Raw genomic sequence first — 25,289 nt, 5'->3', positions numbered from 1 at the left:
AAGTTAACCATAAGCCAGCCAAGAAGGCCAATGGTATCCTGGGGCGTTTGAAGAATATGGGCAGCAGGACAAGGGAGGTTCTCCTCTCCCTCTACTCTGCCCTAGGGAGGCCCTTTGTCTAGTTCAGGGCTCCCCAGCTCAAGAAAGACAAGGAACAACTGGAGAGAGTCCAGTGGAGGCCATGCAGACAATGAGGGGACTGGAGCATCTCTCTTAGGAGGAAAGGTTGAGGGACCTGAGTCTGTTCAGCCTGGAGAAGAGAGGACTGAGAGGGGATCCCATCAATGCTGATCAATATCTGAAGGGCAGGGGTCAGGAGGATGGGGCCAGACTCTTCTGAATGGTGCCCAGCAATAGGATAAGGTGCCAATGGGCCCAAACTGGAGTACGGGAAGTTCATAGAATAACTAGGTTGGAAAAGACCAACCATACCTGTCCACTACTAAACCAGAACCCTGAACACCTTGTCTACCCGGCTTTTAAATACCTCCAGGGATGGGGACCCCACCACCTCCCTGGGCAGCCTCTGCCAGGGCCCGAGAACCCTATTGGTGAAGAAATTGTTCCTGATGTCCAATCTGAACCTGCCCTGGTGCAGCTTGGCAGAAGAAACCAACATTCACCTCGCTACAATCTCCTTTCAGGGAGCTTTAGACAGTGATGAGGTCTCCCCTCAGCCTCCTTTTCCCCACACTAAACAACCCCAGCTCTCTCAGCCACTTCTTATAACACTTGTTCTCCAGACCCTTCACAAGTTTCGTTGCTCTTCTCTGGACTCGCTCCAGGACATCAATGTCTTTCTTATAGTGAGGGGCCCAAAACTAAACCCAGGATTTGAGGTGCAGCCTCACCAGTGTTGAGTATAGGGGGAGAATCCCTTTCCTGCTCCTGCTGGCCACACTGTTTCTGATCCAAGCCAAGATGCTGGTGGCCTTCTTGGCCACCTGGGCCACTGCTGGCTCATGTTCACCCGTTGTCAACCAACACCCCCAGGTCCTTCTCTGCCAGGCACTTTCCAGCCACTCTTCCCCAGTCCTGGAGCTGCATGGGGTTGTTGTGGCCCAAGTGCAGGACTCTGCACATTGCCTCATTAATCCCCATCCTGTTGCTCTCAGCCCATTGATCCGGCTTGTCCAGGTCCCTCTGTAGAGCCTCCCTACCCTCCAGCAGATCAACGCTTCCTCCCAGTTTAGTGTCATCTGCAAACTCACTGAGGGAGCACTCGATCCCCTCATCCAGGTCATTGATAAAGATATGGAACAGGACTGAACCCAGCACCGAGCCCTGGGGACACCACTTGTGACCAGCCTCCAGCTGGATTGAACTCCATTCCCCACTAGTCTCTGAGCCCGGCCATCCAGCCAGGTTTTCACCCAGCAGAGGTTAGGCCTGTCCAGGCCAGTGGCAGCCAGTTTCTCAAGCAGAATGCTGTGGGAAATGGTGTCAAAGGCTTCACTGAAGTCCAGGCCCACTACATCCACAGCCTTTCCCTCGTCCACTAAGCAGGTCACTTTGTCACAGAAAGAGATCAGTTTAGTTTGGCAGGACCTGCCTTTCCTAGACCCGTGCTGAGTGGGCCTGATCCCGTGGGTGTCCTGTGTGTGCTGTGTGATGGAGCTCAAGATGACCTGCTCCGTGCCCTTCCCTGGCACCGAGGTCAGACTGACAGGCCTGGAATTCCCCGGATCCTCTCTCCGACCCTTCTTGTAAATGGGTGTAACATTTTCCAACCTGCAGTCAAGTGGAACTGCCCCAGTAGGCTAGGGCTGCTGGGAGATCACAGAATCACAGAATCACAGAATAACCAGGTTGGAAGAGACCCACCGGATCACCGAGTCCAACCGTTCCTACCAAACACTAAACCATAACCCTCAGCACCTCATCCACCCGTGCCTTAAACACCTCCAGGGAAGGTGACTCAACCACCTCCCTGGGCAGCCTGTTCCAGTGCCCAATGACCCTTTCTGTAAAGAATTTTTTCCTAACGTCTAGCCTAAACCTCCCCTGGGAGAGCTTGAGGCCATTCCCTCTTGTCCTGTCCCCTGTCACTTTGGAGAAGAGGCCAGCACCCTCCTCTCTACAACGTCCTTTCAGGTAGTTGTAGAGAGCAATGAGGTCACCCCTCAGCCTCCTCTTCTCCAGGCTAAACACCCCCAGCTCTCTCAGCCGCTCCTCATAAGGCCTGTTCTCCAGCCCTTTCACCAGCTTTGTTGCTCTTCTCTGGACTCTCTCCAGAGCCTCAACATCCTTCTTGTGGTGAGGGGCCCAGAACTGAACACAGGATTCGAGGAGCAGTCTCACCAGTGCCGAGTACAGAGGGAGGATAACCTCCCTGGACCTGCTGGTCACGCCGTTTCTGATCCAAGCCAAGATGCCATTGGCCTTCTTGGCCACCTGGGCACACTGCTGGCTCATATTCAGTCGGCTGTCGACCAACACCCCCAGGTCCCTCTCCTCCAGGCAGCTTTCTAGACAGACTTCTCCTAGTCTGTAGCACTGCATAGGGTTGTTGTGCCCCAAGCGCAGGACCCGGCATTTGGCCTTGTTAAACCTCATGCCATTGGACTCTGCCCAGCGGTCCAGCCTGTTCAGATCCCTTTGCAGAGCCTCCCGACCCTCCAGCAGATCGACACTTCCACCCAGCTTAGTGTCGTCCGCAAACTTGCTAAGGGTGCACTCGATGCCTTCATCCAGATCATTGATGAAGACATTGAACAGGGCTGGACCCAGCACTGAGCCCTGGGGAACCCCACTTGTCACTGGAAAGAGATGATGGAAAGGGTTTTGGTGAGCACCTCTGCCAGCTCCCTCAATACCCTTGGGTGAATCTCATCTGGCCCCATAGACTTATGAATATCTAATTTGCCTAGCAGGTCTCTAACCGTTTCCTCTTGGATCCGGGGAGCTTTGTTCTGCTCTTCCTCTCTGTCTACTGGCTTGTGAGGCTGAGTACCCAGGGAACATCTCACCTTACTATTAAAGACTGAGGCAAAGAAGGCATGAAGTACCTCGGCCTTATCCTCAGCCTTTGCACTATTGTTCCCCCTCGCCTCAAGTAGAGAATGGAGATTCTCCTTGGCCCTCCTTTTGTTGTTGATATGTTTGTGGAAACATTTTTATTTTCTTTCACAGAATTGGCTGATTTCAGTTCTAGTTGGGCTTTAGCCCTTCTGATTTTCTCTCTGCACAACCTCGCTTCATCCCGGTAGTCCTCCTGAGACGTCTGCCTCTTCTTCCAAATCTCATAGAGTTTCCTCTTTTTTCTGAGATCCACCCAGATCTCTTTGCTTAGCCAGGCCGGTTCTTTCCCCTGCTGACTCATTTTCCGACACACAGGGGCAGCCTGCTCTTGCAGTGCCAGGATTTCCTTCTTGAAGGGCGTCCAGCCCACTTGGGCTCCTCTGCCCTTCAGGACTGCCTCTCAAGGAACTTTATCAACCAGCCTTCTGAACAGCCCAAAATCTGCCCTCTGGCAGTCCAAGGTGGCCATTCTGCTGACCCCCCTCCTTACTTCTCCTATAACTGAGAATTCTATCATCTTGTGATCACTGTGCCCCAGGCATCCCCCAACTGTCACATCTCCTGCAAGGCCTTCTCTGCTCACAAACAGCAGGTCCAGCAGGACATCTTCCCTGGCCGGTTCGCTCACCATTGAAGAAAACCTCAAGGGAAGCGTTCTTGCCGTCCAATAGCTTCCAGCTCCTCCTGTTTGTTGCCCGTGCTGCATGCACTGGTGTAGATGCACTTCAGCTGGGCTGTTGATCCCACTATGCTCCTGAGGGGAATAGTCTTAATTCAAAGTGACTCCTTGCTGTCGTTTCTAACCCATCAGTAATCTTTACACCTGTGGTGCCATTTGAAGTGCTCTCCCCCATTTCCTGTGAGGTGGCAGACCAAAGGGCCTCACCAGCACCCTGTCCCTCAAACACTGGAGTGCCATCCCCAGGCTTTTTTCTATCAAGCCTGGTTTTGTTCCCTCCCCCTTCAGGTCTAGTTTAATGCTCTATGGATGAGTCCTGCTAGCTTCTTGGTAAGCATCCTTTTTCCCCTTGGGGACAAGTGTGCCCCATCCTTAGACAGCAAGCCTGGTGCTGTGTATGTGTCACATTAAACAGGTGAGATTCTGACAGGTGGCTAAGGAGACCCTCACGAGATTAAAAATCTCAGACTTGGTTGACAGTTTATGACTAAAGGCTTATGTTTATGTGTTTATATGTGTGTTTGCCACAAGTCAGAATCCGGTTACCTGTGAGAGTCTCTTTAGAGACTGGTACTTGCAGGGTTAATGCATGTGGTCCCCAAATGGGTCCCAGCAGCCACTTGCAGCTGTGCCTGTCAGAGAGACAGTTTCCCAATGCTGGAGGCAGTAAGTAGTTTAATTCAAGTGACAGATTAAACAAGTTTGGGATTGCCTTGATAAATTCACTGCTGCATTAGTGCTTAAACTCTTATAACTAGAGAGCGATGAGCATAAAAACATATAAAACAAGTAACAAGAAAAACACGAGTCAGTAGTTATTTTCCTGGGGAAACATCTGACAGAGTCAGAGCCATGGGATTCTTTTCCAGACATTTCTTCTTGGTGGAGGAAGAGAGGTCCAGGCCCCTTGACCTGTCCATCACATAAGTTGGTCATTTATTCTTTTCTTCCCCCAAAAAAGGGTTTTCAGGTATCAATTTTATACCTTTTGAAAACTTTTTGGCACCTCTTAGCAGGGCAGGGACTGATTCAATTAGTATGTCTTAATTGGACCTTGGCAAGGCCACTTGTGTTGTCAGAAGTGGAGACTCCACCATTCCCCACACTTTTGAGGAAGGGAGCTCAGTAGGCTCCTTGGGGATGTCTTTGGTTTTTCTGAAGCAACACTAGGCTGTGAGGCCTCCGACTCACCCCAAGTGCCGCTTAAGTTGATAGACCACCACACAATCTGTTTTACTAGATGCAGTTTCCTATTGCTGGCTGCTCCTTTTGCTTTCTTTTGCAAAAAATCAAGCTTATTTTGCCAATCACAGGGCCTAATAAATCTATTATAGCACAGTAAGCCAACCCATGATTGAAGAACCCAAAGCTATGATCCTCATACGAGATTTGGAGCCAGGTATTTATTTCCTGGCTCTTCCTATTCCTTCCCTTGTCATTCCCTGCAATAGGAATGACAGAGGAGAAGAGTGCCTGTGCCCCTGATCCCTCCAGCATTCATCCCAAGGCCCTGCAGTCCCTTTTAATTGCCTTCAGATTTCTTGTTGGGGTTTCATTGCTGCCTACTTGGAAACTCAATAGAGGATAATAATCCATGTGCCTGACCAGAGTTGGAAGCTTTCTTTGCACATCTCTAACTGGGGCTGCAGGTAGGCAGCAGGCTTCCCTATGAAATGGGTCCAGTCTGCAGATCGGGCCTTCCGTTCCCTTCAGAAGGGAGTCTCCTATGACAATAACCCACCTCTGCTTCTTATCAGTGGCTGTTTTAATGGAAGTCATCTTGTGTCTTAACCTTGGCAATGTTTCTAGGCTGCGAGACCCACCATCCTCATTGAGGTTTTGTTCCACTTGCAGAGCTTTGTATCTATTGCGCAGAAGAACCTGGGAGGTTGAGGTTGTCACAGGGCAGACATGCCTGTGCGCTGGGCAGGAACCTGCTGCCACTCCCCTCCATCTCCTAAATTTTTCTCCTTGGCTGAATGGAGAGAGGATGGGGCGTCCTCTGTCATACAGCCCACATGTTGGGCCTGAGACAGGGGGCATAGGCTGTTGTTCCAGTGGTCAATCTCCCTCTTGCGCTCTCTGATGGTCCTCAGCCTGCTCACCTCCTCCCTGAGCTCTGTCACCAGTTGAAGGAGTTCCTCCACCCAAGTGCAACTCCCACAGGTGAATTCCCCGCTAGTGTCTGATACTGAAGCAGGAGGGGAGCATGCCCTGCAGCCTGCAGTCTGGGTGGCAGCGTGCACCTACTGGTCTGCGAGGATGCATTAGTCATGGCCGGTACGGAGCTTGGAGCAGCCCTAATTTTCTGCCAAGTGGCCTGCATGGTTCTCTGCTCCTTCTGGTCAAGCTCCAGTGCCCTCCTCGCTTTCCCTGCCTGCACAAACTGCCGCACAAACTGCCGTGCAGTGCTCTGTTTGCCCGCTCCTGTTCACTGCGCTCCAGTCTCTCTTACTCCCATGGGGCTGTTTAAGTTTCCCGCGGCTGCTTCTGTGACTGCCCCCCTCCCCGCGTCAGCCACCACGTGGCAGCTGCCATTTCCGGGAGTCAGGAATCGCCCGCCCCTTGCTCCTTCCTTAGTTTCCTTGGCTGCCCTCACTGTGGGGACTGTCTTTTTGCCTCGATCTAGCACCTGGCTGCAGAGCTTACCGTGTCTGCCACCAATCGAGCCACCTGAACATGAGAAAAGCTTCTATTCCTGTGAGGGTGACGGAGTGCTGGACCAGGCTGCCCAGGGAGGATGTGGAGTCTCCTTCTCTAGGGAGATCCAAACCCATCTGGATGCATTCCTGTGCAACCTGCTCAAGGTGACCCTGCTTTAGCAGGGGAGGTGGACTGCATGAGCTCCAGAGGGCTCTTCCAACCCCCACCATTCTGGGATTCTAGAATTCATGGAAAGGAAACCTATGTCAGTTTTTTTAAGTTACATATCCATGGTCTGCTTCTCTTCCTTCTCTTTCCCATTCTGTCTCTCAAAATTCCTTTCTGGTCTCTTTTCTTGTTTTCCATATTAAATCTTATATTTGTCTAGAGCACTTGGTTTCCTGATAAAATTAAACAGATGTAATCCTTGTCTCTTAATTTCTGAATAGTAACAGACAGTGGGCCAAAAGTCTCAAAGATAATCAGATTTCCACAACCTTCCTGGCAAGGCAACAGTTAGGATAATGAGACCCAAATTAGCACTTCATTGATTTGTTGGACCTCACCTTTCATCTGCTCCATCTCTGCAAGCATCATTATGGAGAGTTCTCATGGTCATATGGTTATGAGCCATGAACATTGCCTTTAATGGCCTGGGTTTGGCTAACCCAGATCCTTAGCTTGACACTTTTCCATACTAGAGGGAAACTAGTGGAGAATCCCACTGCTCACAAAACAACTCATATAAACCTTTGTGCCTGTCCTTTCCTACTAACTGGTGGCAAGGCTTTGTTGTCCTACCTTACTGACCTGCAGATGTTTAAAAGCCGGGTAGATGAGGTGCTTAGGGATCTGGTGTAGTAGTGGACAGGTAAGGTTGGGCTTGATGACCTCAAAGGTCTCTTCCAACCTAGTGATTCTATGATTTTGCTGCTTTGCTGGAGACTATGCTGTGGGTACTAGTTTTGGCTCCTTGCAAGAGTGGTAGCTCACAGTAACAGGAAGATAGTTGGCTCAGGATGCTTCTTAGCACCTGAGACCGGACAGCTGACTGTAACTTAAATACTGATTTAATTGAAAGCATTGGGGAGGTGAGATGAAGAGCCACATAGCAAATTGCCTGGGCTGCACTGTTAGGAACCTCTAATGTTCCCTTGATGCCTCTGAACAGTTGGTAAGGCTGTGATGTGCAGCACATGTGTGGCACTCATTGAGTACTGTGCTGCTGCAGAGGAAGGAGAAAGTGAAACTAGTTTTTAGTTAGTGAGATGTAAACAGGATGAATACAAATGCAACGACTGAAAACAAGACTGTAAAAAGCTAAGGAATTACTGGTTTTCATTATCATATTTTAGACCAGGTTTAAGCAGTATATGTTCTTATTTTGCCCAGTAGCATATGTATAAAATATATATAATATACAAAATATAATATAGATATTCTATATAATATATATTATAGATATTATATATTGGATATAATATATAATATGTATGTAATGCATATGTATTTATATATATAAAAGCATCGGGCAATCATGAATGGCGTGAAATGTAATGAGTCCAAGGGCTGGATTCTGCACCTGGAATGGAGTAACACTGGACACAAGCATAGACTGGGAGAGGAGTGGCTGGAGAGCAGCCCTGCAGAAAGGGATCTGGGGTGCTGGTGGGCAGCAGCTCCACATGAGCCAGCAGTGCCCTGGCAGCCCAGAGGGCAAACCGCAGCCTGGCAACACCAAACACAGCATAACCAGCTGGTTAAGAGAGGCGATAATCTCACTGTATTCAGCCTCGGTGCAGCCTCACCTTGAGTGCCGTGGGCAGTTCTGGGCCCCACAATTTAAGGGGGGTGTTAAGGTCCTTGAATGTGTCCAGAGGAGGGCAACAGAGCTGGTGAAAGGGCTGGAAGGCATGTCCTGGGAGGAGCGGCTGAGGACTCTGGGTTTGTCTCATCTGGAGAAAAGGAGGTTGAGGGGCGACCCCATTGCTCTCTGCTGCTTCCTGAGGAGGGGAAGTGGAGAGGGAGGTGCTGACCCCTTCTCCATGGGATCCAGGGACGGGACACGTGGGAAGGGTTCAAAGCTGTGCCAGGGAGGTTCAAACTGGACATGAGGGAGCATTTCTTTACCAAGGGGGTGGTCAAACCCAGGAACAGGCTTCCTGGGGAGGTGGTGGATGCCCTGTGCCTGTCAGTATTTAAGAGGCATTTGGACAATGGCTTTGATGATGAATGTGCTTTAACTTTTGGTCAGCCCTGAAGTGGTCAGGCAGTCGGACCAGATGATTCTTGTAGGTCCCTTCAACTGAACTATCCTGTTCTATTCTACATACAGAAAAATTGCTAATTTTTACCTGAGATTTCCTCTGGTATATTTTGAGGCTGAGTATAAGATACACTAGGTATTCAAAGTAGTTTATTTTGAGTTTCTTTCCCCCCTTTTTGTGTAGCTGGTCCTATTCCCTCTTTACATGTGAAATTGAGAACTTATGGCATCTACCCAGCACTAAAACAAGTCATGTAGAAGTAAAGCTGACAGGAAAGCAGGTACTGCGTTCCTTACTCCTGGGTCTGCATTTGTATTCCTGCTTCTCTGTGGGCGGCAGCCTCCTTAGCTCACTGCCAGGGGCTGCGGGTGTGTGGCTGCAGCTGTCCCGAGGAGGCCGGAGCTCTGCTTCATCCCTCACCTGTCGGGGCTGCTGGAGCTTTCTCTCTGTTTTCGGGTGGTGGTGGAGAGGGGCTGTGGAGGAGGCGCCCCGTTTACCGCCGCCCTGGATTGAGAGGCTCGTGTTTTGTGCCCCCTAGGCTCCTGATGGCGTGGGACGCACTGGGGAAAGGCTGACGACGGCGCCGGCGGGCCCGAGGCCGTTTGGGCGGGCGGAGGCGTGCCCGGCGCTAGGACCCCGGAGAACGCGAGGCAGCTCCTAGGGCCAGATTGCAAATTCGCTGTGACTCAGTACGCTCGGTGCGGAGTACAGCGAGTGGTGGCAGGACCAGGTCAGTGCTGTCCATCTGTGGGGCTGGGCTTGGTGGGCCGCGTGGGTGAAAGTGGGCCTAGTGCCGCGCAGCTTGACCTCCCGCTCCCGCCCTCCCCTCTCCCCTCCCCCCAGTCCCCTCTCCCTCCCGCCCTCCCCTCCCTCCCCCCGGGCCTGCTGTGCCGCTAACAAGTTGACATTGTGGCTGTCTGTTTAGTGTTTTTCAGCAAGCCAAGATGGAGTATGCGTGGAAGCCCGACGAACAGGGGCTTCAGCAGATCCTGCAGCTGCTCAAGGAGTCCCAGTCCCCGGACACCACCATGCAGAGAGCCGTGCAACAAGTATCCTTGGTCAAGGCAGGCAGGCGGGCGAGTGGCTGAGGCAGAGCAGGGCCGCGGCGGCCCGGGCGGGCGCTGAAGAGGCCAGGGGCGCTGGGTGGGGGCAGCGCGGCCACAGGTCGGCACTGCGGCAGGCGGTGGCGCCGGCTAGGCCTACCTGGGGAGCAGCCACAATGAGCGCTGTGGGCTGAGCCTTCGCCGGAGCGGGTGTCCGTGGCGCGGCGTTTGAACCGCCAACGCGACCTCTGGGCCGCAGGACCGCCTTCCCCCGCCAGTAGCCCGAGCACCTGTTGTGAGCCCAGAGCCAACATTAGTTTTTTTTCTTTATTAAGCTCTGGCGTGGCTGTTTCTGTTTCTGCTGCTTTCCCGGATTACCACACGCTGGGCTGCTGCCAGGGCCCAGCCCTCAGCTGCGGTGGGAGCACAGCCCTCGACGTGGTGGATCCTGCTGAGAAGGCTGAGATGGGGGGCCACTGCCTGCCGGGCTGAGTTGTCAGTGTGGCATGGGGTACAGCCTGATCTAGTGTCCCTGCCCATGGCAGGGGGTTGGAACTAGATGATCTTTAAGGTCTCTTCCAACCTAAACTATTCTATGATTCTATGACCCTCCTCCCCCTCTGAGAAAGGTGGCTTCAATCCAATACCTGTAAACCTGGTGCCGTGTAGGCCATCCCATTGTCAAAACCCCCAAGTTGTTCCAGTGACACCAGCCATGAAGCCATGTATTAATAGACTGGGCCCGTCTGATCCTTCCAGTGTCACCGCCCACAACTGGAAGGAGGGAGAAGAAAATCACCTCAGCCCCAGATTCCCTCACTATCCATCCCAAGGCCCTGAAGTCTCTTTTGATCACCCTTGGGCTCCATACTGCAGCTTTGTCACCTCCCACATGGAAGAGCAGTAACAAGTAATAGTCTGAGGGCCTTACCAGACTACAGAGTTTCCTAAGCAATATCCCTAACCCAGGCTTCTGGGAGGCAGCAGTCTTCCCTGTGAGTCAAGTCTGCTCAACATATGGGAGCCTCTGGTCCCCTCAGCAGGGAGTCTCCTACAACCATGACTTGCCTTTTCCTGCAACTCATGGCAGTTGTAGTAATGCAAGGTGTGTGTTGTTCTGGTCTTGGCCCCTTCTCTGGTGTAGATGAATCGACATCCACTGATTGGTCCTCCACAACTAGAGCTTGTATCTGTTGTGCAGAGGCACCTGGGGAGGCATGGGCAAGGAAGGGGTTCATTTTCTGCCCTGTTGGTGGATGGTTGACTCGTGGACTCACTTCTACTCACTGCTTTCCTTTAAGTCCCTGCCTCCATCCTGGTGGTGGGAGGATACCGGATCCCTTTGATCAGGGTTTTTCTCCGGTGGCTGTCTCTGTTATTGTTTCAGGGAGCTCAGGGTGTGGTTCCACCAGTCGATCTCTTGCTCAGACTCCCTGATGCTCCTTAGCCTCTCTACTTCCTCTCGCAGCTCTGCCACCAGGCAGAGGAGATCGTCCACCTGCTCGCACCTCACACAGCTGTACCCCTGCTGCCCCCTGTTTCCAGTGCAAGCTGGGGGCACTCCCTGTGTCCGGAGACCTGGATGGATGCGTGTTTTCCTGGGAGCTCAGTCTGGGCTGACGCGTCCCTTCTGGCAGGTGCAGAGGATGCAGCCTCCCGCTGGGTGAACACTGTGGCTGGGCTCCCTCTCACCGACCAAGCTTACCTCTTGAGCGCGGAGACTGTGCCCTCCCTGTGTGCCCTGCCTGCGCAAACTGCCATGCCAAGTGATGTGCCCTGCCCTTCCAACAAGCCCTGGCCCTGTTTGCTTGCTCCTGGTCTCAAAGGGTGGCTGTTGTTGGGCAGCGGGTTTGGTGCCGTCACCCTTCACTCTGCCCCTGATGAGTCAATGTGGTGTGAGACTTCTGCAGGAGCTCACATTTCACCGACACTGGAGGGCGGAGGTGGGGGGGGGGGGGAGACTGGCGCACTTGCTTTCTTGCTATGCTTTTAAAACACCTTTGTGGTTGTGGCTGCAGTTTTGGTGCTTTCAGAACAGGTCCCCCAGCAAAATCATCCACTCTGGAGCACCTTTAATGCTGAAATGGTTTTATATAAAATGCTTTTATTTAATGATATGTAATGATATTACATAAAAATGATGTATTATGGGATTGTGTCTCAGTAGATTCCTTGGGTTTTGCTGGCTTCTAAGTGTAAATATTAAAATCTAAAACTGTACAGAGAAAGGTACTGGGGTTGGGGTGCGTGTGTTTCTTTAAAAATATTTTAAGGTTTTGTTAATTTCTGTGCCTGTCCCTGGATTTTTGTTTTTCAGATTTCAATGTAACTAAAAGCTACTGCTTCAGTATGAAAATTACAGAAACTGTTTTCAGATTGTTCATTCTCTGTATGCTGTGAGCATATAGTCATAGCTTTTTGAAATGAGGCAGTAGTATATAACTCAATAATTGTAGTATCTAGAAGGCTATAAATGCTGTGCATGATGATTCAATTTTCCTTAACAGTTTCTCTCTTCAGAAACTAGAACAACTGAATCAGTATCCAGATTTCAACAACTACCTGATTTTTGTTCTTACGAAGTTGAAGTCTGAAGGTAAGTTCTTGAGCTATTGACTGATTTATTCTGTTTTTTTTTTCTTAATTTAGTTTGAAAGAAATAGGAAGCTCATTTCTATAGTCAGTTTTCTGGTTGGCTGATCTTCATAGTCATTTATAACTCTATCCTCTCAGGAGTCTTTGTGGAAAAGGATCTGATAATGTGTTGGTGCTTATAGTTTCAGTCTTTGAATAGATTCCATTCTAGATGTCGTATGAAAACTTCCCAGAAATGTGGGAGCATCATACTTCTATCAGACTGTAGCAAAATTGTGGAATAACTTCGTGCTTCATAATGATGAATCATGACTCTACATGTTGTAAAACGTGCTGCTAAGTCCAGTTGTGATCATGATCTCCATAGTAATCAACCAGTTAAATATTTTCAAGATCACATACTAGAGTAGTCCAAAGATTGTCTGTCAGAATCTTCATTCTGAAGCCTTAATTATAATAAAATGTAATTGCTTACTGTTGGCTTATCTTTATGGACATTAGTACACAGTGTTTATGGCAGACTGTATAGCCTTTTCCAGTTGGTAAATTCAGGCAGTTCCTTAGTAACAATCAGGGTGTTTGAAAGCCTTTCTTTCCATTGCACTACAGTTACTGATTTGTGCAGTCTTTGCCACTGAGACAGACTTATTTCAAGATTTGTTTTGGCACATCATCTGTCACCAGTGCTTTTTCTGCCTTCTCATGCTCCACCTCTGATTTTTTGAATTCTTGGGGTTTTTTTTCCGCCCCCTCCCCCACTTTGAATTAGATTTTACTTACATGGGGCCCTGTATCATTCAAAGCAGCTGCAAGAACATCTATATTACATTTTAACTAGTGTTTTGGTTGTGCTATCAACTTACTTCAGGAGGAAGGAAAGAGAGAGGAAGAGGAAAGTATATTTTCATATTTGAAGACTGGAGTATATCCAAAGGTTTTTCTGTGTTCTATGTAGGAAATCTGATACTCTTTAAGGCCTTAGGGGAATACCTCAAGAGTTTGAAAGCACACACACTTTCAAGGACTGAATTGGCCAGGACATAAAATTTTTGAGTAAGTTACTAGCGTAGGCGAAGTATTCAATACTTACTTATTAATGAGTATGCTATCATTCTTTAATTGTTAATGGTATAAAGCACATGAACAGAAAAATGAGAAATTGACTAAGTCTGATAGTAGGATTGGGAGTTTGTACAAAGGATATGGTAAGAGGGTTGCTCCATATCTCTTCCTGCCCCCCCCACATTATCTAACACTGCCTTACTTGCCAGTTTCTCTGTCTTCATTCTGTTCACCACTTGAGCTTGAGGTTCTAGATACTGATGTGTGTTTAGTGATGTTTCAGAATCTTTCCAACAGATCTCCTTAGATTATCTGATAGTAATTTTTTTCCCTCCTTAATAATTACAGGTATCCATCTGTTTGGTGGAATAAAAGGAAGGACAGGCTAACTTATTGCCAAATGGTTGTTTTAAAGTATTAAGTCTTGGGAGGAGGAATTGGGATCTGGTAGGTTGAGGGAGGCAAGCAAGCTGGGGAGAAGTAGCACGTTAACCTCTTAAGAAGAGGTGTTTGGGATCAATCTGCACTGATCTCTCATAGACACATCAGGTAGGTTTTCTGTGAGACTGCTGTGAAGCAGCTGTTGCTTCAGAGAAACTCTCATCCTGCATCAGTGACATTTTTAGTCATAATCTTTTGTCCAAGGCAGCTGTTTTTAACTTTATATTTCTAGTTCAGGAAACTTGCAGACTTGAAGGTGTCATAATTGAGTCCAGTGTTGGTGCTTTTCATAGTACTTGTTAAATTCTAAATATTCTACTACCTTGCTTTGAATCCAACCAACAGCCCTCTGTTGTCCCTCATTAGTCCTACCTGAGCAAGGTAAAGAGACCTTTAGAACTGCTATTCAGTAGTTTCAATATTTTGCATCCTCTGTTGGACCAGTAGGGGAAAATGTGATGGACTCATAGGGTAAATAACTGTCTTCAGTACAGCTGGGAAAGTATTCTTCCCCCTCCCCTCCTGAGGAGGGTTCTGTTGGCAGTCTATCATACAGCCTTGCCAAGGTTGTTGGCTAGGAGAAAGAGATGGCATGCTTTACACTGCACACCAAGGTAGAGATACCCATACTGTTAGAAGTTCACACTTCTGTTATGACCAAAGACAAATAACTTGGCAAGCAAAGCTGGCTGTTTCACTGAGGCCTGCCTCTAAGATATCATAGAATCATAGAATAGTTTGGGTTGGAAGGGACCTTAAAGATCATCCAGTTCCAACCCCCCTGCCATGGGCAGGGACATCCCACTGGATCAGGCTGCCCAAGGGCCCATCCAACCTGGCCTTGAACACCTCCAGGGATGGGGCAGCCACAACTTCCCTGGGCAACCTGTGCCAGTGCCTCACCACTGTCACGGTGAAGAAATTCTTCCTAATGTCTAGTCTAAACCTGCCCCTCTCCAGTTTATCCCCATTGCCCCTTGTCCCATCACCACAAGCCTTTGTGAACAATCCCTCCCCAGCTTTCTTGCAGCCCCTTCAGGTACTGGAAGGTCGCTATAAGGTCTCCTCAGAGCCTTCTCTTCTCCAGGCTGAACAACCCCAACTCTCTCAGCCTGTCCTCATACAGGAGGTGCTCCAGCCCTCGGATCATCCTTTTAGCCTCCTCTGGACGGCTACATAGATCACATCTGTTGGTTTTCCCGTGTCCACTGCTGCGGTCACCCCATCATAGAAAGGCACTAGATTGGTCATACAGGATTTGCCCCTGGTGAAGCCGTGCTGGCTGCCATTAATCACCTTGGCTTGGATCAGAAACAGTGTGGCCAGCAGGAGCAGGGAAGGGATTGTGCTTCTGGACTTGGCATTGATGAGGCCACACCTCTAATCCTGGGTTCAGTTTTGGGCCCCTCATTACAAGAAGGACATTGAGGGGCTGCAGTGTGTCCAGAGAAGGGTACTGAGCTGGGGAAGGGGCTGGAGAACAAGGGTTATGAGGAGTGTCTGAGGGACCTGGGGTTGTTTAGCCTGGAGAAGAGGGGGCTGAGGGGAGACCTCATCACTGTCCAACTGCCTGAAAGAAGGTTGTGGAGAGCTGGGTGTTGGTTTCTTCTCCCAAGTGATAGGTGATAGGATGAGAGGGAATGACCTCCAGTTGCACCAGATTGGGCATTGGGAAAAACTTCCCTAAAAGGGTTCTCAGGCCCTGGCAGAGGCTGCACAGGGAGGTGGTGGAGTCCCCATCCCTGGAGGGGTTTAAAAGATGGATAAATGAGGTGTTTGGGGATTTGGTTTAGTAGTGGACAGGTATGGTTGGGCTTGATGATCTCAAAGGTCTTTTCAAACCTAGGGATTCAGTGATTCTGTAAAGGAAAACCAATGCTGAAGTTTCACCATGTGTCCTTGACTTTTATCTAAACCAGCTTTTTCTGACACAAGCCTCATAGTATCTCTGTATCTCTGCCTGGTTCAATTGAAGCTGTCTCTTGTGATCATATTCTAAAATGTCTTGCCAAACTAAACTGATTGCCTTCTATGACAAAGTGACTCGGCTGCTGGATGAGGGAAAGGCTGTGGATGGATCTTCCTGGACTTCAGTAAAGCCTTTGACACAGTTTCTCCCAGCATTCTGCTTCAGAAACTGTCACCTCTGGGCTGGACAGGCGCACACTCTCCTGGGTGGAAAACTGGTTGGATGGAGGGCCCAGAGAGTGGTGGGAAATGGAGTTAACCCCAGCTGGAGGCCAGTTACAAGTGGGGTTCCCCAGGGCTCAGTGCTGGGTCCAGCCCTGTTCAATGTCTTCATCAATGACCTGGATGAAGGCATCGAGTGCACCCTGAGCAAGTTTGCGGACGACACTAAGCTGGGTGGGAGTGTGGATCTGCTGGAGGGTCGGGAGGCTCCAAAGGGATCTGAACAGGCTGGACCGCTGGGCTGAGACCAATGGCATGAGGTTTAACAAGGCCAAATGCCGGGTCCTGCGCTTGGGGCACAACAACCCTGAGCAGCTCCAGACTAGGAGAAGTCTGGCTGGAAACTGCCTGGAGGAGAGGGACCTGGGGGTGTTGGTTGACAGCGACTGAACATGAGCCAGCAGGGGCCCAGGTGGCCAAGAAGGCCAATGGCATCTTGGCTTGGATCAGAAACGGCGTGACCAGCAGGTCCAGGGAGGTTCTTCTCCCCCTGGACTCGGCACTGGGGAGACCGCTCCTCGAATCCTGTGTTCAGTTCTGGGCCCCTCCCCACAAGAAGGATGTTGAGGCTCTGGAGCGAGTCCAGAGAAGAGCAACGAAGCTGGTGAGGGGGCTGGAGAAGAAGAGGAGCGGCTGAGAGAGCTGGGGGTGTTTAGCCTGGAGAAGAGGAGGCTGAGGGGAGACCTCATTGCTCTCTACAACTACCTGAAAGGAGGTTGTGGAGAGGAGGGTGCTGGCCTCTTCTCCCAAGTGACAGGGGCCAGGACAAGAGGGAATGGCCTCAAGCTCCACCAGGGGAGGTTCAGGCTGGACATTAGGAAAAAAATTTTCACAGAAAGGGTGATTGGGCACTGGCAGAGGCTGCCCAGGGAGGGGGTTGAGTCCCCTTCCCTGGAGGGGTTTAAGGGACGAGGTGGACGAGGTGCTGAGGGACATGGTTTAGTGTTTGATGGGAATGGTTGGACTCGATGATCCGGTGGGTCTTTTCCAACCTGGTGATTCTATGATTCTATGATAAAAGATTGATGTTTTTTTCCTTGCACACTGTTTAATATTTTTTACACTGGAGTTTATACTAATAGTGCCTAATGGTACCATATTCTCACCAGACCTTGGTTGGAATTCTGAATTCCTTAACTCCCCACCCTGTTTTACCTCAAAGGAGGGTCTTTAGCAAAAGTCGTCATAAAAGCCCAGATTCTAAATACTCTGTAAAATCAAGTTTTACTCAAATTATTACAGCAAGAATGGTAAAAATTATCAGTAGTGATCAACCACAAGTTAACTGCTTGTAAAGGCAATGCAAATCATTACTGTAACTGTTATTAAGAAAGGGTGACTGCAGTTTTAAAATTCGCTTTAACAGGCCATTGGTTCTCTCTACTATCCCATTTGCCTGAGGATAATATGGGATGTGGAATACCCCATGTTATCCCTTTTCCCTTAGCCCATTTCTGCACCACTCCAGCAGTGAAGTGGGTGTCATTATCTGTTTGCATTGGGGTTTCAGTAAGTAACTAAACAAAAATTTCAGTGCCTTTACAGTGTTGTCTCCAGTTGCCTTGGTAACTGCTTCCACCTGGGTTATACCTGATACAATTTCTAGTCCAGCTAAAACATAGTGTATCTTCCCTTCTGGAGAATGGATTGAGAGCAGCCCTGAGGAGAAGAACTTGGGGGTGCTGGTGGATGAGAAGCTCAACAGGAGCCAGCAACATGTGCTCGCAGCCCAGAAACCACCCGTGCCCTGGGCTGCATCCAAAGCAGAGTGGCCAGCAGGGTGAGGGAGGGGATTCTGCCCCTCTGCTCCACTCTGGTGAGACCCCGCCTGGAGTCCTGTGCCCAGTGCTGGAATCCCCAACAGAAGAAGGACATGGAACTGTTGGAGTGAGTCCAGAGGAGGCCATGGAGATGATGTGAGTGCTGGAACACCTTTGCTCTGAGGCCAGGCTGAGAGAGTTGGGGCTGTTCAGCCTGGAGAAGAGAAGGCTCTGGGGAGACCTTAAAAGCAGCTTCCAGTCCTGAAGGGGCTCCAGGAAAGCTGGGGAGGGACTCTTAATCAGGGAGTGCAGGGATAGGATGAGGGGAAGGATTTGAAGCTGCAAGAGGGGAGATTGAGATGAGACCTTGGGAAGGGATGTTCCTTGGGCAGCCTGTTCTAGTGGAAGGTGTCCCTGCCCATGGCAGGGGATGGAACTGGATGGGCTTTAAAGTCCCTTCCAACCCAAACCATTCCAGGATTCTGTTCTGTCTCTAACTGTGGCTGCTAAAGATAAAGCAATCATTGTGGCTTCTAAGGGATTTAAATAATGTTGAAATTAAAGGAAAACTCCTTTGGCTTCCTTCCTGGCCAGATACAACATTAAATCTTAATAGTTGCCTATGGAGAAGTGGATTTCTTGAAGATGTGCATACCTATCAGTGGATTATAGTTATGTAAAGAAAACGTAGTTAGACATATTACACTGGACTAATAGTAGATGCAGAGATTTTTCTTTGCATTCAGAGAGTATTTCAGGCAAACCTGAGACTGATCCAGAGTTCAAGTGGGGCTGGTTTGGATTTGTACTGGGAACAGTGTTGATAACAGGGATGTTTCAGCTCTTGCAGAGCAGTGCTCACCCAGAGCCAAGCCCTTTCCTGCTCCTCACCCCACCAGGGAGCAGGCTGGGGTGCACAAGGAGATGGGAGGGGACACAGCCAGGACAGCTGACCCCAGCTGACCAAAGGGATATTCCACACCATAGGATGTCGCACTCAGCAATAAAAGCTTGGGAAGGAGAAGGAAGGGGGATATTCGGAGTGATGGTGTTTGTCTTCCCAAGTCACCGTTAGGTGTGATAGAGCCCTGCTTTCCTGGGAATGACTGAACACCTGACTGCTGATGGGAAGCAGTGAATTAATTCCTTGTTTTGCTCGTGTGCACAGCTTTTGCTTTCCCTATTAAACTGTCTTTATCTTAACCCAGAGTTTTCTCACTTTTGCCCTTCCAATTCTCTTCCCCATCTCACTGTGGGGGGAGTGAGCGAGTGGCTATGGGGCTGAGCTGCCAGCCAGGGTTAAACCACATCAGCTTCATAAAAAAAACAAACAAGTGCCTAAAATGCTAATTAAAATTAGCTTCATGTGCTGATTAGGATCACCATAAACTGTAAATTTAAATTTTCTTATGCTATAGTCTAAACTTTTCTATGTCAAACATCCAGATTTCACTTTCAGCATGTTTCAGAAGTAATACAAAGTTACTCATGCCCTTGGTTGAAGAACTAAATGTGAGCTTGCTTCAGTATAACCGAAAAATCTAGGCTGTTCTTTTTCTGCTTCTCTCCTTGTCCCGATAATTTAGAGGAATTTGTAGGCAAGAAGAGCTCATTGAAGAGAACTCAAACTGTTGCCTAAACTTAAATTATTACTCTGTTTAGGTCAGTTCTGGTGGCTTTTTTTTTACGGTTCATGCTATATAACACTTTAACTGTTAACATTGTTTAAAGCCTTTTTTTCTTCTCTAATTATTAATTTAATAGATTAATAGAAAGCTGGTATCTGAAGGGAGTACAGTACTTTATTTTGTAGAAAAATTGAACACTCTTTTTGTGGGAGTAGGGGGCAGTGGACTTACTGTGTAGTCCCTACCTAATTTCTAAGTCTTACTATGGTGAAAGCTGGGTTGTCTTCTATTTCATACAGTAATAGCGCTACATCAACTTGTCAGTATAATTAGAATGTCTTAATGTCTTTGACTATCTCTTTCACGAGTCTTTCACGAGTCCCAGGAGTTCAATTCTATTCCTTGCTTTTATCTCTACAAAACTTTCTTAAAATGTAGAATTTGCAATACTGATATTCTTACTTTGAATAGATAGAATCATAGAATGATAGGTTGGAAGGGACCACAAGCGTTATCTGGTCCAACCTTTTAGGTGATCTATAGTTTGAATGAGATGGCCCAGCCCCTTGTTGAGCTGAGCCTTAAAAGTGCCCAGTGCAGAGCAATCCACCACTTCCCTGGGAGATTACTCCAATGTTTAATGGTTCTCATGGGGAAACATTTTCTTCTGGAATCCAATCAGAATCTCCCCAGGAGCAACTTCTACCCATTACCCTTTGTCTTCTCCATGTGACTCCTTGTAAAAAGGGCGTCTCCATCCTCTTGGCAGACACCCTTTATGTACTAGCACATGGTGATAAGGTCTCCCCTAAGCCTCCTCCTCTCAAGGCTGAACAAACCCAGTTCTCTCAGCCTTACCTCATATGGAAGGTTTCCTAGTCCTTTGATCATCTCAGTGGCCCTTCTCTGCACCCTCTCCAGCCTGGCTACATCTTTTTTGTATAGCAGGGACCAAAACTGAACACAGTATTCCAAGTGTGGCCTGACAAGCTCTGAGTAGAGTGGGATGGTGACTTATTTATCTCTGCTGATGATGCCCTTGTTGATGCACCCCAGCATCCCATTGACTTTCTGTGCTGCAGCAGCAGCACACTGTTCACTCATGTTGAGCTTGTTGTCTACCAGGACACCCAGGTCCCTTTCCACAGAGTTGCTCCCCAACTGAGTAGATCCCAGCCCGTGCTGCACTCCAGGGTTATGTTTTCCCAGGTGCAAGACCTTGCACTTGTCCTTGTTGAACTTTATAATGTTCTTGTTGTCCCACTCTTCCAGCCTGTCCAGGTCTTCCCGGAGGGTAGCTCTGGAGCGCCAACCTCCCCACTCATAGATAGAAATAGTGAACTCTGAAACTAAAAAACTTTTTTACGTGAATTGACAGGTGTATTTGGAAGGAGAGATAAGGAAAGAGTGTAATATCTCTCACTTTAAGCTTTGATCTTGTTGTGTTGTTCTGGAAATCTGCTTTATCCTATAATCTGATGGAAGTGCCAGGGGAGGGTTAGGTTGGACATCAGGAAAAGGTTCTTCCCCCAGAGGGTGGTGGAGCCCTGGAACAGCTCCCAGGGAAGCAGTCACAGCCTGACAATATTCCAGAAGGGTTTGGCCAACACCCTCAGCTCCACAGTGTGAATGTTGGGGTGTCCTGTGCAGGGACAGGGGCTGGACTTGATGATCCTAGTGGGTCCCTTCCACCTCAGGACATTCAGGAGGGGTTTAAGGGACGGGTGGACGAGGTGCTGAAGGACATAGTTTAGTGATTGATGGGAATGGTTGGACTTGATGATCTGGTGGGTCTTTTCCAACCTGGTGATTCTGTGATTCTGTGATTCTGTGAAGTTTGAATGTAATTATTTTCTGTTGCAGATGAACCAACGCGTTCCTTGAGTGGTCTTATCTTAAAGAATAATGTAAAAGCACATTTTCACAACTTTCCAAATGGGGTAACGGACTTCATTAAAAGTGAATGTCTGAACAACATTGGTGATTCTTCCCCCTTAATTAGAGCTACTGTAGGTAAGTTAACTTTATTGTTGTCTTCTGCACATAAAAATGTTACTGATATAAGTGACAGCTGCACTAGTGAGACTTTAAACTCCTAAAACTGTTTGCTTCTAATAATTGTCACAACTACACCATGTTTTGATGCTGATATTAATCTTCACTGGGAATATATGAAAGTCATACTTATTTTTGCTTCCTATTCTCTTAAAACTGATTTATAGCAATTCAGTTCATATTGCTTGAAATGTGACTGAACATAAGTTTACTTGACTCTACTGAAATTCAGCTTGCTGCCAATTTTTATACCTAAAACCAAGAACAAGGGAAAGGTCTGCTTCTGTTAGTTAAATTCCTTTGTCCCCCATATTCACACCCCTTCAGGGAATTATTGTACCATGTGACACACATTAACATAATGAGTTTCTCTTTTTTAAATACCTTCTGTCAGAAAACAGTAGATTAAGTGGGATGATCAAACATCAGCTAGAAGTGTCTTTGATGCACGGATTTCTGATTTCTTAAATACTGTGTTTTAGTACACTTCTTCTACAACATGCATATTTGTGTTATTTTCACTTATTTCTAGATAATGTTGCTTTTCTGTCTGCTCCTTGGGCTCTGCTTCAAGGTCTTGTAAATACCAGGCACTTCCAACCGCTTTTCTCATTTTTTTTATCCAATTCCTTGCCTGTTATCTGCCGAGTTAAGTACAAACAATCACATACTTTCTCACTGCAAGCTGGCTAAAAATTGTTACTTAAGCTAATCACTACTTGAAAATTTGAGTGTACAATACTTTAACAATATATATGTATATCATTTGTGTGTGTATATATATGCCATGTCCAACAATGGACCATTATTTATCATCCCTGATGCAGTGCCTAAAACCTAATTTCATATGGCTGTTTCTACATCATTCTTAAAACATGTTGCAAAGCAAGTTGCTTCTTGCCTACACATTTGGAAGTGTCTTCTAGGTTATCGTGTTGCTGTCTAGGATAAGCCTTTTTGAAGAATGCTAAAGTAGTTTTCCAATAGTCTTTCCTTTAGCTGTGAAATCTTGCACATATTACAAGTACAGACAGACCATTTGTCATCTTCTGAAAATTTCTAGGATCTTGGAAAGATTTTTAAATCAGCTGTTTTCCAGAACTACCAACCTGTTTAAGACTTATGACTTCTCTCACATGTTGGTCCAGAGTAGTTCCAGGAATTTCACTCTTTAATTTTTTTTCTCAAGTTGTGTTAATTCTACAAACCTGTGTCAAATCTCAGTCAGGGAGATAATTTTGCAATTTATGTGCTTTGTCTAGGAGGCAAGAACATCCATTTATTTTGTTCTGTTTATGAAATTCAGTTTAATTTTTTTAAATACAGATCATTAAGATCCAGCAACAATAAAAAAATGTATTTTCTTTTAATGCATCTGATATCCTTTGCAGGACCATGATATTAAGAAGAAATAGTCTTTAAGACTCCATAGATCTCCATAGGCTTTTGGGAATCTTTTCTGTTCAGTTGCAATTATGAAGACAACTGGATACAAACTACTTCTGGAGCTGTAAAATTGTTTTACCTCTGTCTTCATTTTTGCCCTTTGTCTTCTTGGGTCCTCCAGCCTTATTGTATCAAAGGAAACACAATGCAAAATATCCTTGTGTCTTGCACAGAATGTCCTTGCTCCGTAGTGTCCTGTATTCTTGTATATTTAATAAGAATTTTTTCCTTTTTATCTGGAGTGAAATGTTATATGGTGTTTAGCTCAATGAAAAAGCTTTCAAAAGCTTTTTTTCATCACTTGTCACTTGGGAGGTTAATAGCTGAGGCAAAATGGACTCATAGTCAGTCCTAGAAGTAGCCTTCCCCATTCCTGTCACCTAATTGTTTTTTCCTGGGATTTCTGTATGTGCTGGAAATAGTATTAGTGACTCTTTGGGTCATCCTATCTGTTTGCTAGATCTGAATCAGCCAACCAATAGTATGTAAGCTCTTAGTAGGTATCTCAGTCTTATAATGTGTCCTTAATGTTTTGTGTAAGCATAGTAAAGTAGTGAATGCATAATTTACCATTGGTTTATAAGTTTATTGATTGACAACTTCCCATGTTCATGCTTTTGTATCATAATAAAGAAGAGGTGACTTGAGGTGGATACTCTGTTTTTACTGGAGGTCAAGATTTGTACAGTTTTTAGTAAACTTAGAGCAGAACCTGCCCTGCAGTGTTTGGACATGATTATTTCCTGTAGCGATTAAGGCACGGACCTTGTTGATGGGGGTGACAATCGAGATCAACTTTATTGAGAGGATGCAGACCTTATATAGTGCCTCTGTATCCAGTAACAGCTATCCCAGTGAATTTCCTCCCGTGAGAATCCCGCAGTACAGCGACAGAGCTCAATCCCCTGTTTTCCACAGATGTGCCCCTTATCTTCATGTTTTCTGCCTAGTGCATTCCTTTCCTATTAAACCATGGGTCTTAATAAAGATTGCAAGGTGTCACCAAGCTAGCAAGCATGAGAACATCGGCCATTTGTTCTGTGCTTGCTGCTAATATTGCAGGTACACCAAGGCATCGGCTGCTGGCCCCAGCACACACGCAATGCTGGAATCTTTATGCCCACAATTTCCTTAACTGGAATTTCTTTTGTGCTTGATTTACCACATCTGCCCTTCATGGTGGCAGGAAGGAACAACCTGCTTTTGCATTTCAAAGCCCTTCAAGTACTATTTGTAATTAAATGTGCTTCCTCTTTTTATGCTTACCAGCTCTTAATAAAACAAGAAATTTCTTAACTCCTTAGATCTTTGAGAGGAGTAAAATGAGAAAAATTGGTGTGAAGAAATGAGATCTCATTTCTTTTATTCCTCTGATTCACTTAGGCATTCTGATAACAACTATTGCTTCGAAAGGGGAATTACAGAATTGGCCTGAACTCTTACCAAAGCTTTGCAGCCTGTTGGATTCTGAAGATTACAATACCTGTGAGGTAAGGAGACTTTTTTTGAAATGGATTATCATCTAAATTTTATTTTTATTTTGTCTCTTCATGGCTACTATACATATGTATAATGTGTATATGCACATATAGAATCTTTTCGGAGAACAGTGGCACAAATTTGATACTTTTTATTCTACCTGCATTCCATGTTCTTAGTGTTCGTTCAAATTAATTCATTTTCTTTGCATAAAAGCAGAATAAGACTGTAGATGAGTAGTCATAGCATCTCAGCTGAGAAGTGTCTTAAAGTTACCAATTTGTGATGCCCAATCTTAGGCATGATCAAGTTGACCCTTGATTTTCTCTTACTTAAAAGTAACATTGTTCATTCTTCCTATAACTTAATCTGGAAATGTGATCTGTTACTGCTATATCAGGCTACTGTAAAATGAACTTTTTTGTTCAGTGTTTATGAAGGAAAATAAGTAGCAGCTCAACTGTTTTAAGGTATGAGGAAAAAGTCTTGTCTGATTTTTTTTTTTAAAAAAAACACCTGTGATGACACAATTGTAATTACTTAATGCTGTCTTCATAATTGTGTCAAAACATTTTGTATGTAACAATCAGTAGAGATATGACTGGTCCAAGATGTCACAGTTATGTAGTGTTTTAGTGCTGCTATGTTAAGAAAAAGAAAAAAAAACACTTCAAAATGAAACTTAAATTATTAACCATAACAAACCATTAAAGGAAATAAAATCATATATGAAATTAAACTGAATGCTTCTGCAACTTTGTCATTTATCTTGCTTTTAAGGATTTATAAAAATGCAGTTGAATAAATGAGCATTGAATGTTAAATTGAAATTACCACTTCTTTATTATAGACTCATCCAGCTTGAGAGCTTACAGATGACAGTATAAAGTGCTTACATAAAAATTTTTAAAGATATTTTAATTTAACTCCATATTTAGTTAACTGCATTTACTTTGTTAATTATATACATTTACTATGGT

The 25,289-nt window shown here is 46.7% G+C and overlaps 1 protein-coding gene across 3 annotated transcripts in view; it reads left to right on the top strand.

Annotated features, from left to right (window-relative positions):
- The first annotated feature begins 9,241 nt into the window (after window positions 1-9,241).
- The window catches only part of LOC138732931 (transportin-1-like), a 65,392-nt gene continuing 49,344 nt past the window's right edge, over window positions 9,242-25,289 (top strand). The window contains exons 1-5 of one of the 3 annotated variants that reach the window (XM_069879716.1): window positions 9,242-9,340; window positions 9,536-9,659; window positions 12,174-12,249; window positions 21,193-21,342; window positions 24,214-24,320. In XM_069879716.1, the coding sequence (XP_069735817.1) occupies window positions 9,555-9,659; window positions 12,174-12,249; window positions 21,193-21,342; window positions 24,214-24,320 (438 nt within the window). In that variant the 5' untranslated portion in view covers window positions 9,242-9,340; window positions 9,536-9,554. Of the gene's footprint in view, window positions 9,341-9,535; window positions 9,660-11,026; window positions 11,740-12,160; window positions 12,250-21,192; window positions 21,343-24,213; window positions 24,321-25,289 lie in introns of those variants that run through there. The other 2 variants (XM_069879715.1, XM_069879713.1) reach the window with 2 other exon arrangements.

This window comes from Phaenicophaeus curvirostris, chromosome W, assembly GCF_032191515.1.
Source record: "Phaenicophaeus curvirostris isolate KB17595 chromosome W, BPBGC_Pcur_1.0, whole genome shotgun sequence".
Taxonomy (NCBI): Eukaryota; Metazoa; Chordata; class Aves; order Cuculiformes; family Cuculidae; genus Phaenicophaeus; species Phaenicophaeus curvirostris.
The sequence above is the reverse complement of the archived record's forward strand: the minus strand, read 5'-3'. Positions and strand labels throughout refer to the sequence as shown.